This window comes from Lissotriton vulgaris, chromosome 6 (assembly GCF_964263255.1).
Source record: "Lissotriton vulgaris chromosome 6, aLisVul1.2, whole genome shotgun sequence".
In the NCBI taxonomy this organism is placed as follows: Eukaryota; Metazoa; Chordata; class Amphibia; order Caudata; family Salamandridae; genus Lissotriton; species Lissotriton vulgaris.
Genome location: NC_141694.1, coordinates 1,093,804,925 through 1,093,818,288, shown reverse-complemented (window position 1 = coordinate 1,093,818,288; position 13,364 = coordinate 1,093,804,925). Strand labels below are relative to the sequence as shown.

General features: G+C 44.4%; 1 protein-coding gene across 1 annotated transcript in view; it reads right to left on the bottom strand.

The window, feature by feature from the left end:
- The window catches only part of ACAT2 (acetyl-CoA acetyltransferase 2), a 212,302-nt gene that overhangs the window by 104,827 nt on the left and 94,111 nt on the right, over nucleotides 1-13,364 (bottom strand). The window contains exon 4 of the mRNA XM_086927156.1: nucleotides 7,747-7,864. Coding sequence (XP_086783282.1) covers nucleotides 7,747-7,864 — 118 coding nt within the window. The remainder of the gene's footprint in view (nucleotides 1-7,746; nucleotides 7,865-13,364) is intronic.

Genomic DNA, 13,364 nt, shown 5'->3' with positions numbered 1-13,364 from the left:
GGACATCAGGGGTAGCTTTCTTTAAACAGTTGGACAGACCATTAATATAAATGATAAACAGCAGGGGTGCTAAAACGCACCCCTGTCTCACCCCCCTCCCTATCTTAATGGCTCCCGATACCTCTCCGCCCATCCCAATACGTACCCGAGCTTTCAGGTCAGTATGGAGGTAGGCTAAGAATCTAACAAGAGTGGCATCGAGACCATTTGACAGGAGAGTCAACCATAGCTTGGATCTGTTCACAAGATCGAATGCGGATGAAAGATCCATAAAAGCTAGGTAGACGGGGGATGAGCGAGCAATGCAATATTTATCTATTATCAATTTTAAGTTTAGGCATTGCTCGACTGTTCCTACCCCACTCCTAAACCCCATCTGGCAGGGGTCTAAAAAGTCAGAATCAGTCGCCCATTCTAGTACCCTGTTATAAATTATTCGTCCTAGTATTTTTAAAGTATTATCCAGGAGGGAGATGGGACGATAATTTACTGGGTCTGATCTGTCTCCCTTTTTGTAAATGGGGACAATGATACTAGTAGCCCAGGTGGCAGGCATGGCTACATGTGGGAGACTGTTGAAAATGTTTAAAAGTATTGGTGTCCAAAGATCAGCGTTAAATTTGATGATATCAATAGGGAGGCCGTCCGGCCCGGGCGCCTTATTACCTAAGCTCTCTTTGATTGCTTTCCTGACTTCTAAGTCCAAAATCTCTAAGCCTTCTGTTTGGTTCAGGTTAGGGAGCGGTTGCTCATCAGAGGGGGCGGCATAAATATTAGAAAAATGGGTCTCCCAGGCTGTACTGGTTATATTACAACTAATATTTGTCAGCTCTTTGCCCATTTCCCTCGTTCTCCTGACTGCCGACCAAAATGGGCCGCTGCCACCCAGATTGGCGCTGATAACCAGCTTATCCCAGTGATCGGATAGCAAATTTGCCTTCCTTTTCGATGTTTTATCTTTGTAGTATTTCCTGGCAGCTCGAACTACATCCTTACACCTGGGATTGGCAGAGAGGGCCTTTCTTAACTCTCTATTGGCCACGGAGCAAGATGTATCAAACCACCGTGGCTCTTTCTGGTCAGTAGGGAGTGGGACTGACAGGAGAGTTTTTATATTGGAGCATAAAGCTTCAAAATCAGTAATCAGTTCTTCATTATTTGTACTTGGGGAGGAGAGGCATTTCAATAAATCCGGATGTGCCTTCTGAATCGTATCTATAATGGCCCCACAATCAATTCCTCTCCATTTGAGGCGAAGGCCGTCAATTGAGGGTGTGATATCCCTTGCCCCATTTAAATTCATAAAAATCGGACTGGGTACGAGGTTAAAAATAGCAAACAATGGATTATGATCGCTGAAGGACGTTTGCACCACAGAAGATTTGATTAAACAGTCCGTTAGCACAGGTGATGTAAAAATGTAATCGATAATTGAACCGTTATCCCTGCCCTTAAACGTAGGGGCATAGGGAAAATTCATATCATACCCTACACTCATTACATCAACAAGATTAAAATCAGAGAGTATGCTAATCAGTTCCAAACCCCTGCGGTCATTACAGTGATCAAAATTAGTAGATACATAGTTATCTATAAGTTTCACATTAAAATCTCCCCCGATCAGAATACTAGTCTTAGTGTCTACTGACATGGAACAATCAATCATGTTTAAAACCTTAGATAAAGCAACAAAATTTTTGTTCGGTACACCATAAAAATCATTGTTGTAAAAATTAATTAAATAAATTGTGGTCTTTGATTTCAATTTATATTCCAGAATTTGAATATTGGAATTGGCAAGGTTATCTGGCTTCAAAACATTAATTGTACCGCCTGCCAAAATTCTAATCCCCGTGAAGAGTCCACCCACCGCTCGGCCAAAACTGGGCTTTAGTGATGTCAGGCTGAAACAGTGGTAGCCTTCAATATACAGGTTATCAACAGCCCAAGTTTCTTGGAACATAAGTATGTCTACGTCATTAATTAGTTCGGTCCAAGCAGGGTCAGAGAGCTTAGATTCTAAACCTGCGACATTCCAGCTTAGAATTGATAGGCCGTGTTTGAACCCCTGGTTAATAGATGTGCTCCTAATATTCCCATTATCATAGTTAGTTGGTTCGTTTGAAATGGCCGGAATACTATCCGACAATATAATTTCTGTAACTGCTGTTTTAACATGGAGCGATGCAGGTGAAATTGTAATTATGGCACCCTCTTTGTTACAGGCTTTTGCATTATTGCATAATTCTTTGTTGAGGGGTGTGCTCAGTCAATCCTGTTCGTCTAATGATGATAGATAGTCGAACCGATTGAAGGTTGGGATATTGTACAATGGCCTAGCTTGTGTCATCTGTGCAAACTGGAATGGGTTGGTAATTGGGTAAGACATATCCCTATGATTACTCTGGTGCATAGTTGGGGCTTGAAAATGCTGCGGATGGTTGGGGGTAGGGATTGGCATTGGGGGTTGTGGATGCCAATTGTGGTTGTTGGAAAAGGCGGCATTTAGGTTCTGGTTTTGGACAAAAAGGGGTGATTTGACCCTTGCTCCAAAATTCATCTCTTGGTACGGATTAGTGGGGAAATTGTTGGGAAAGTTAGCCGTTGCTTGTTCTGGGGGTATCAGGTGTCGGTAAAAATATCCTAAGGGAAGGAGCGTGGTGTTAAATTCCCATGGCGATGGTAGGGGGGCGTTGGCTAATGTTTTCTCTGCCCAATGTGGTTTTCTAAAACTAATAGTGACACAGTCGCCCTCAAATTTTTTCCTAAGTGGTCCAATCCAACCCACTCGCTGTGTGTTAATAATCTCCCTTGCACCATCAATTGGGTAATTGCAGTTAGTAATTAGCCAGTGCAGGGTTTTGTTTTTGAGTGATGCGGGATTTTCATCCTGATCCTTTCTTAGTTTGGTGACATTTACTAACACTAGTACATATGCACCGCATTCCGGAGGAAGGTTAATGCGGGCAGGAACTTGTCTGGGTGTTTTTGGGATAGGTTGGGTCAAGATAGGATTGCTTGTTGAAATTAAAGGGTGACCTGTGGTGCTCACATTTGGGAGTATAGTATTAGTGAGGGTATTGGTGCCAGAATCCTTCCTTTTATCTGTGGATTTGCTATTAGTGTGTGATGTTGCTGCTTTTTGTTTTGTAATTAGGCCATTGGCCAGCGCAACAGGTACGGCTTTATCTACGTTAATTGGGGTGGCTGGGGGTACTTGTAAAATAGTTGTTTTGGGACCTGCTATATTAGTGGGGTTGCTATTTTTTGTACTAGTTGCAGGACCTCCCTTTAGGAAATTCTTGAGAGGGCTGCTCAATTCATCTAGCTGTTTTTCTAATCGAGCAAGCCTATTTTCGATTGGGGATAGATAAATGCTTAATAGTTCCCCCAGTCTTTCCAACAGGGGGTCGTATGCCTTGTCTATATTTCCGTTGGTGTTCGTTGTTCTGCCCTGCTGAACAGTTTCACTATCGTCCCTCTGGGATATTACCGTAACCTTAGTCGTGTTATGATTATTGTTAGGGACAGAATTGGTATTTTTCCCAGGTTTCCTTTGTGCCCGGCCATATTTCCTAATCGTGGTGACCCGGGGCTTGGGTGCGTGTAACTTCAGTTTTTGAACTGCCCCCTCTCGCCTACCTCTAGCTTGCCTGGTGTTATCAGCAGATTTTGCTTTGGGAGAGGGGTTAATTAGTAGGTCAGGGGTTTTTTCCAGGTCTGTGCTAGTGTCGGTGTCTGTGTCTAACAGGGGAATGGAGGCAGAGAGGTTAACCTCGCTGGGAATGGTGTGAATGTCAGCACAAACGTCAAGTAGGGGTCTGATGTTGTTAGGCATAGCTTGTGCAGGTGTAATGGCGGTAGCAATGAGGCCAAGTGAGGAACGTTTGGCATGCGCCAGGTCTTGTGATACCCTGCGTTCTAGTAGGTTAATGCCCTGATTGATGGCATCATTGGCCTTAGATATAAAAAGGTCAATGGGGCCAGTCACAGCGGCAGCAGTTCTGCTGCGGGTGCCTCTTGGGGACATGCTGACAGGTGCTAACCCTTATTCTGCGGTTTGGGTTTGGGTTGCTACACGGGACTACAGACACAAATGTCAATGACACCTAGCAAAACATAATAATTAACAGGCAGTTAGTCCCGAAAATGATTGCTGTACCCACAGTTCCTGAATGAGGAATGGCCAATGGACCGATGAACAGTACCTTCGAGTTGTATGGAAATGGGCTGGCCCCGTCCCGTCCTCCTCGTGCCTCTGAGGGCCACAGAGGGCCCGCCCTTTGCCCGGGCTTCTCCCGCGCGCGACTCGCGGTGCGAGAGGGGGTGTCAGCCTTTTACAGGCGCCTCCGGGCGCTCCTCGTTCGTCACTGGCGTGCACCCGCCCCAGGGGCTGCTGGGGATTGTGGTCCGCTGTTCGCGCTGGTCGCGCTGCCTCCCGGCGTTTCTGTGGCGCGTTCTGCAGCGCCGCCGTTCCCCTCACGGCTCCTGGTACACAAGGTCAGTTTCTGATGTTCCCCCGCTGGGCTCCCGGGGGGTCAGCCTTTTACAGGCGCCTCCGGGCGCTCCTCGTTCGTCACTGGCGTGCACCCGCCCCAGGGGCTGCTGGGGATTGTGGTCCGCTGTTCGCGCTGGTCGCGCTGCCTCCCGGCGTTTCTGTGGCGCGTTCTGCAGCGCCGCCGTTCCCCTCACGGCTCCTGGTACACAAGGTCAGTTTCTGATGTTCCCCCGCTGGGCTCCCGGGGGGTCAGCCTTTTACAGGCGCCTCCGGGCGCTCCTCGTTCGTCACTGGCGTGCACCCGCCCCAGGGGCTGCTGGGGATTGTGGTCCGCTGTTCGCGCTGCCTCCCGGCGTCTGTGGCGCGTTCTGCAGCGCCGCCGTTCCCCTCACGGCTCCTGGTACACAAGGTCAGTTTCTGATGTTCCCCATGTACCCCATCAGTTTCCAAAAGTGATGCTTCAGTGACTACAGGGGCAAGACGCAAACAAGCACCTATTTAAGTTGTTATTTTCACACCACTAAACACAGGAAACTGAAAGGGAGGTCGGGATGAGTGCTAAAGGCCTATCCAGTGGGAATACAGTGCTCTAGGCTACAATGGTAGTCATCAACTAAAATGCAGATCACTTTCACTGTTGCAAGGTCTTCAATCGGTGCAAAATGCAGCGGCGAAGTTTGTACTGGACCTTCCTAAAAGGTCGTCAGCCACCGCCGCCAGGAAATCTCTGCACTGGCTTCCTATTGATACCAGGATCTCATTTAAAGTGCTTTGCTTGGTGTTCGGCGCCTTAAACAGGAAAGAGATCGGAGGTGTAAAAGATCTCCTGATTCCTTATGTTCCTGCTAGGAACCTTCGTTCCTCCTCGAAGTGGCTCCTCACCGCTCCCCAAGTGCGAAGAGCTAAATGGGGAGGCAGAGACTTCTCCAATCTGGCTCCAAGATGGTGGAATACTGTCCCCTTAGAAATTAGGATGCTATCCTCAATACAACCTTTCAGAAAGGCCCTGAAAACATGGCTCTTTGGCAAAGCTTACCCATAGCTCTTTGGTTTCACCTTTTCGTTTTTCATTTTCTTCGTAGGCGCCTTGATGCCTCCGGGCAAAGTTGCGTGTTTATAAGTTTTATTTCATTCATTCATTCACACTTAGGTATACAGGACCTTATTTTGACCACAAAATAGTTAAAAAGCAAACAGGTAAGGAAGTAACAACTGCAATTAAGACAAAGGAGACCTTTATTTTGGAGAAGCAAGATCGACACTGGGACTTCCAACACTGCACAGTGTGATCCATAGTGCATAATGACTTGAAATAGGGAACAAAGCCATTGTGTCCATTATTCACATCTTTATTGAACACCCCTTTGGCGGCAGGGTTTATAAAAAAATAAAAAATGAGAGGGGATCACTGCCCATGCTGTTCAAACTTTCCTGTAATTGGACAATTTTGACAATACTAGGCCGCTAATTTCAGATGCAAACAATACTTTTAATTAAGTGAAATCAAAATATTTTTCGCAAGGCTTCAGTTACAAGGTTAACTGGTCTATGTGGCACATCATAAAAATCTATTTGCATAACTTTATACAAAGATTGGCATTTCTCATGGGGAAAAGTAGCAAGGGCCAGGGTGATTAAATGTTACTTATGATGGAACTGTACTCTGACTGCAAAACATAGCGGCATCGGCTATGACATATCTAATAATATTCTAACAGTAGTCATGTGCTCACTGTGCCTAAAGCTGCACCTGACTGATAAATCCGAACTAGGCCAAAACCAATCTGGGATTGCTTGTGTTTCTTACTAGAGTGGACTGAGCTGGCGGTACAGGGTAGACTGGTCTTACTGGAGCAGCACCAAAACTGATTTGGATTAGGACTGGTCGGATTCTTGAGCGGCGCACCTGGCAAAAGGAAGATGGACTGGAATGTGACCTGAGTAGTTACAAGTGGCAGAGATTAATTCAGGCATTAATCTCACCATTTTTTGTCACTTAATATCTGTTATTATCCATCAAATATGTGTCTTAAAAAGTTAAATACTAACATCTCAGCTAGATCACGAATACCTTTGGACACAGTAAGACCCTCGCATGTTGATTAGTATGTTCCCGTAACCGGCGACCACTTCGCGCTCCGACTCAGCTTTGGCACACAGCCATAGCTTTTTTCTACAGACTGCATTACCCGCACGTCTCCCTCTTTGTACTTGGACTTACGAAGATTATCCTCCTGAAAAACGGCCATCGCGGTCTGTTTTATTGCTTAACCCGACTTGGACCGGGTTGGAATCATCACCGGTCCTCCGATATCGTGTTTTCTCACAAGAGATCAGCCCTGAAGAGTCACGGTTAAATATCCGTTGACGAAACACGTGTCGGTTGGCCATTTTCCCTGGTAGATCTCCTTCTGATGGGAGCACCAGAAGTGAATAGAAATAAAAATCTTTGTGAAAAACGTTCTGGTGACGATCTGATCCTTTTTGTTTGAAAACATGTGATAAACTTCACAATATCTTACCCTTTCTTGTGTGCTCTGGACTTGGCTTGATCAAATCGAAAGAGGGGGTCTCCGCCCACTCTTTCCTTCTCAGAGGTTGTGGGTTTCCTCTGACCAAGATGCACCAAAACTAAAACATTTCCAAACCAATATATGTTTCTCCTCTACATTACCGTAAACTGTTGAGCGCCATCAATTTCTGAAAACTTCAAAAACCTCTCGCTGAACCCACATATCTAATAATATACCAACAGTAGTCATGTGCTCACTGTGCCATAGGGCTAAAGCTGCACCTGACTGATAAATCCGAACTAGGCCAAAACCAATCTGGGATTGCTTGTGTTTCTTTCTAGAGTGGACTGAGCTGGCGGTACAGGGTAGACTGGTCCTACTGGAGCAGCACCAAAACTGATTTGGATTAGGACTGGTCGGAATCTAGAGCGGCACACCTGGCAAAAGGAAGATGGACTGGAATGTGACCTGAGTAATTACAAGTGGCAGAGATTAATTCAGGCATTAATCTAACCATTTTTTGTCATTTATTATCTGTTATTATCCATCAAATATGTGTCTTAAAAAGTTAAATACTAACATCTCAGCTAGATCACGAATACCTTTGGACACAGTAAGACCCTCGCATGTTGATTAGTATGTTCCCTTCCCATTTCTAAGTACAGTACCTACTGCTCATTCACACATATTTTTCCTAAGTTTCTTGACAGCAGCTGTAAAAAGCTCATCACTTACCTGTAATTCCCATGTGGTACTTAAAGAAAGCATCATTGAGACCGTCAATAAGTATACTGTCCTGCAGAGGCGCATCTCCCATTTTCACTCCAGCTCGCATTTGCAGTAAATGAGGTGCCTGCAATAAAGAAGAGGAAACATCTTTTAACACAGGAGCAGCATATGTAACCGTGTAACTCTAAATCTCCTTAAAATGTGATCCTGCTTACAGAGAATGTCTGTACCGGTTGTGGGGAAAGGATCAAGACTGATTTGCATATGGCTGGGTCCAAACTGGCATGGCGAGCAAAAAAAGGAGGGATTTAGGCCCAGATTTCTGTACTGGGGTGAATGTGTGACATTGTTCTGCATTCTGTCCATCAACTGTTCTTTTTGCCTTTGTCACTCCAAGGGGGACAGGTATGCCCAGACCTGGGTCCCGTGCTCTCCATGCCACTTGAGTCAAGCTATCCTAACTGATGAGGGCTGAGAGCCCGAAACCAGTCGTAGGATACTTGTTTCCAGTTCAGAGAGGACCTGGCCTGGCAGTTCGGGCTGGACTGTTCCCACTGGGCGCAGGGTCAAGACTGATTTGCATATGGCTGGACCCAAACTCGAAAGGCATGGTGAGCCAAAAAGCGATGGATTTAGGCCCAGATCTCTGTACTGGGTGAATGTATGACATTCTGCTTTCTGACCATCAATTGTTCTTTTTGCATAGAAAACATGAATAGGCATGCTCTTATCATGAATATTATTGCTTTTTTCTCATGTCAACATTTTCCTCAAAATTGGCCAATCGATCCTCAAAGTATTACATCTACGACATGTAGCCTTGTAGGTCAAATCATGGAAAAAATTCAGGAGGTAAGCAGTACAGAAGAAACTGACATTCAATATGAATTTCATATTTCATGAGTAGGAAATTGTCTGTTAACTGACATCACAGGAGGCACACATAATTAATCTAGCTGCAGCATTCAAATGAGCAGGACAATCAACTGCATTTTCTAGAGGATGCTTCAGGAAGAGGTTAGTCTACTTCTCAGTTTCAAGACAAATTATTTTATTTTATTTTTACATTCCAGAATAGTGATGGGCAGGACCGGTCCTGGGGCAAGTTTATCAATCCTTCAAGTGGCCAATCATCAGCTTATGCCACAAACAACAGTTTTGAGGACGTTTTTCAGTACAGTAACTACTGTAATTACAAACATCATTACAAATGCCTTAATGCGGACACCCAAACACCTTAAAACTTGAATGAGGTCCTGATGCAAGTTATTAGTCAGCTCCTGAGTTTGAAGGAGACTCGATACGATCTAGCATAGAACCGTTGTGTCAAAATAAAACTTTAAATAATATACATGTAAGATTAATTCAGGATGGCTATAGCAATGGCGTGCGTGGCCAACCACTTGCAAGGACAAGTGAGGAATTAATTACATCAGTGACCAAGATTTTTTTTTCAATTCAAGTTTTGTATTGTTTGTTACTTTTAGAACGAGGAACCACACAAGGAATGTGAAAACAGCGCAGGATATTTTTGTTATTCTTAAAATGTGTTAATAATAAATATAATACAATCATATCTTTGTGAACTTGGCACACAATTCAAATTCAGTCGTCCACCTATAAAGGAACAAACTGTATATGTAAAATATATATATCTGTAAATATATACAAGCACATGAATGAAGCACTGCAGCTCAACCTTAAGCACTTTGCAGCAGAAATGTAAAGTTTGCACTTTCAAAGAGGATTTTAATTTCGTGACATTGGAACTAATAAACGCTATTTAGCTGAAAGGAATGCATTTCAGTGCAGGTGAAAGAAGACCTTCTTGGTGCATGCTGGGTCCTATAGTCAAATGGCTATGGGCACATGACCACTTGGAACTATAAGATACACTCACCGGTGAACAAGGCAGAGACTTGCTGAAACGCGTAAGGAATATTATGAGTGTGACTTGTGCTGCAGCGCCTGAATACGAATAAAGTCAGCTTGTCCATAATTCGGAGTTGGGCTCTGTTGTTTTCTGTGAGGTATTGCATCGACAGGATCTCCATTACTGCCACAAGAGCCCGCCCTGCAGAGTCGGTCCCCCAGTAAATGAGTGAAGCGTAAAGGTATTTGTCCTTTGTTAGTGTTTATGAAATTTTTAAAGTGATCACATGTATATGTATAGAAGATGGCTGCGTCCGACATACCCCTGTACCACAGAGGAAGGTGTATGCCGAAATGCGTCTGGTGCGTTTGAAAGTCTAAATGAAACCTACGACTTTTCCCCCCCCGAGAGTGCTTTGTCTCTTTGAAAGGGACGAGGAGCGATATCTATACTACTATTATAAAGGAAGAACTTTGAACATTTGAGGCGGGTAAACTCGGGAACCACAGCACCAATCCACACACCCGATACATCGTTGTAATCGTCAGGGTGTGCAGATGGACATAGGCTATATAAACGTAATAAATATACGGTATTTAAAAAATGTACCGAAAAAAAATGTAGTCCCTTGGAAGAAGCGCCAGCCATGGGTAAACTCGGGAACCACAGCGCCAATCCACACACACGATACATCGTTGTAATCGTCAGGGTGTGCAGATGGACATAGGCTATATAAACTTAATAAATATACGTTATTTAAAAAATGTACCGGAAAAAAAAGTAGTCCCTTGGAAGAAGCGCCGGCAGCGACGTGTGTGCGTGCGGGGAGGAGCGCCGTCAAGGAGCGCGAGGAGGACCGGCGGACATGGCGCACGGAGGAGCGGCGTACAGGCGGTGAGGAGCTGCGGACAGGCGGTTAGGAGCGGCGGACAGGCGGGGAGGAGCGGTGAGCAGCGGATGAGGTAGGTTATTTATTTATTTAGTTAGGAGTGGTGAGCGGCGGAAAAATGAAGCAAAAATGACAATCGTGAGCAAGCGGAAGCAAACGGAGCATTACAAAAGTGAGCAAAACGGTGCCTTACAGGAGGAAAAAGTTACGTGTGCAGGTTACAAAAGCGTAGAAAGTAAACAGAGGTATAGGAGGAAAAAGTGACGTGTGCAGGTAGCAAGAGGAAGCAAACGGAGCATTACAAGAGTGAGCCAAATGGTGCATTACAGGAGGAAAAATGTACGTGTGCAGGTTACAAAAGCGTAGAAAGTAAACATAGAGGTATAGGAGGAAAAAGTGACATGTGCAGGTTACAAAAGCGTACAAAGTAAACATAGAGGTATAATACTGCAATATATGGAGGAAGGCTCCGGGGGACCCACGGACAACGTCGGAGTGTGCGGGGCCCTGAAGCCTAATTGCTCCCGGACAAAGTCGGGACGGGCTGCTAGTATATATATATATTATTCATATTCACCAAAAATGCCCTGCATATGAAGACGCACTCCTCTTGCTCGTGATTAACAAATCCTTTATTTCAAAGAGAACAGGGTTGCTTTTCTGATTATTTCTATCCCGCTGCCTGATGCGTTTCAGAGCAATTGTGCTCCTTTGTCAGAGGCAGTTTGCTGGTGCACCTCATTTTCAGCATCCACACAGTTCTCTGCTGCATTCCTCATTTTTATCGGCCTCCGGTGTGCCTCCTTTTCAACAGTTTTATTCCAGTGCAGCATGGTACTTGTGGTGATTAAACACACCATATTTGTTACCTCCAGTGGTTTGTGTGTCTCGCAAACATTAAGGGATCAATGACAGCCCTTCTTTGAGCTCCAGGAAAGAAATCCTGGTCCGTCAGTTTTAAGAACAGCTGAGCCGTCACAAATTCAGTTCACAGGGCATTATGCACAGAAGAATGTACTTTGACCATGCTCTCTAATATCCGTAGCCATTTAGGTCTGTGACTGTTGCATATATATGCTGAATCACCTGTGTGTGCTCATTTGTCAACTGCATCACACAACGGGCCAATCGATGATGCGTGTGTAAAATGCCGGTGACATGCCGATACACGGCAATATTACAAACATGCACCGGCAATAGCGGCTCTTATAGCTTATATGAGAAGATATGGGAGGTATTGTAAAATATGTATTACCAAACCTCCTTCAAAATGGCCGCTATATTCGCATGCATTTTCGCATTGGTCCGTTGCCAGATGCATCTGGATGACGTATATATAATGTTGTCAGGCGGTCAAGAATGTAAACATTGACGAAGGACTTTTGTCCGAAACGCGACTGTTACACTTGTTTGTGGGCTAAATAAATCTTTGCCGCTTACCCCTGGAGTGCGTGTAACGTTTTCTTAACGGAAGCGATTTGGAGCCACGATATATATATATATATATATATATATATATATATATATATATATATATAGGTGTATTGAAGAATGAGTGTATGGGTGATTTAATGGCTGTGTGACTGACTGTATAAGTGAGTGATTAAATGTGTCTTAGTAAATGTATGGGTGAACGAATGTATGTATCAGTCTGTCAGTTGGTGTGTAAGTGGCTCCATGGGTTGGCGAGTACAAGAGTATATGGGTTATTGATTAGTTGTCTGAGTACCTGTATGGGTTCCTGAGTGTCTGTGTGGGTGGGTGGGTGGGTGAGGGGGGTGTGAGACTACCTGCTTATATGTATGAGTGGGTCAATCACTGGGTGTATGGGTTCATGAGTGCGTCTGAGGGACTGTATAGGTGGGTGAGTGAGTGTGCGTATGGCTGTGCCGGTGAGTGAATGGATGTCTCAGTGGTATATGGGTGAGTAACTGCATATGTGAAAGGCAGTATATGTCAGTTTTGAAGTATATAAGTGTAGTGTGAGTGAGTGATTGTGAGAGTGGTTGTATGGGTGAGTGTGTGCTTGTGTCAGCGACTGTACAGGAAAGTAAGTATTTCTTAGTATCTGTATGAGGAGCGAGAGAGAGAGCGAGAGAGCGAGTGTGTGTGTTTTTTTTTCTTATGGGTATGTAAGGGACTGTGTGATTGGGTGAGTGAGTAGGTGTGCAAGTAGCTCTATGGGTGTATGAGTGGATAGATCAGCGGCAGTATTGGTGAGTGACTGGCTGTATGAGTGCCTGTATGGGTGAGTGAGTAGATGATTATGAATCCGTGAGTGGGTAGGTACGTACTGGTATGTCAATGGTTGAAGAATGGTAGTCTGTAATGTGGATTGGGTATATGAAAGGTTATATTGGGGTGAGAGTACATGCATCAGAGATTATGTTAATGATGTCATCAGTGATGTAATTTGAGATGTCATGAGTGAGGTCACTGACCAAGTCATGAGTGATGTAATATGTGACGTCATCAGCAGTGCATTGCGGGCGCCCGAGTTATAGTTAGCTCAGCTAACTAATGGCTGAATTTCTCTGGCTTTGTACGAGTGAAATGTCAGCCTAACTATATTGTTCCTGTAACCATGTGGTTTTTTCAGAGAATACCTAAGGTTTTTTACATGTTAAATCCTAACTAAAACGTCCCTAAAACCTGTGTTTTTTTCAGTGAATTTCTAAGGTTTTTTTAAATGCTAATTTCCAACTATTACCTCTTTGAAACCGGTTGTTTTTTTCAGAAAATTTCTAAGGTTTTTTTAAATGCTAAATTCGAAAGATAATGTCCCAGAAACCTGTGTTTTTTTCAGTAAATTACTAAGGTTTTTTAACCTGAAGTCGCATTTGCAGAGTGGTGGACAAAGGG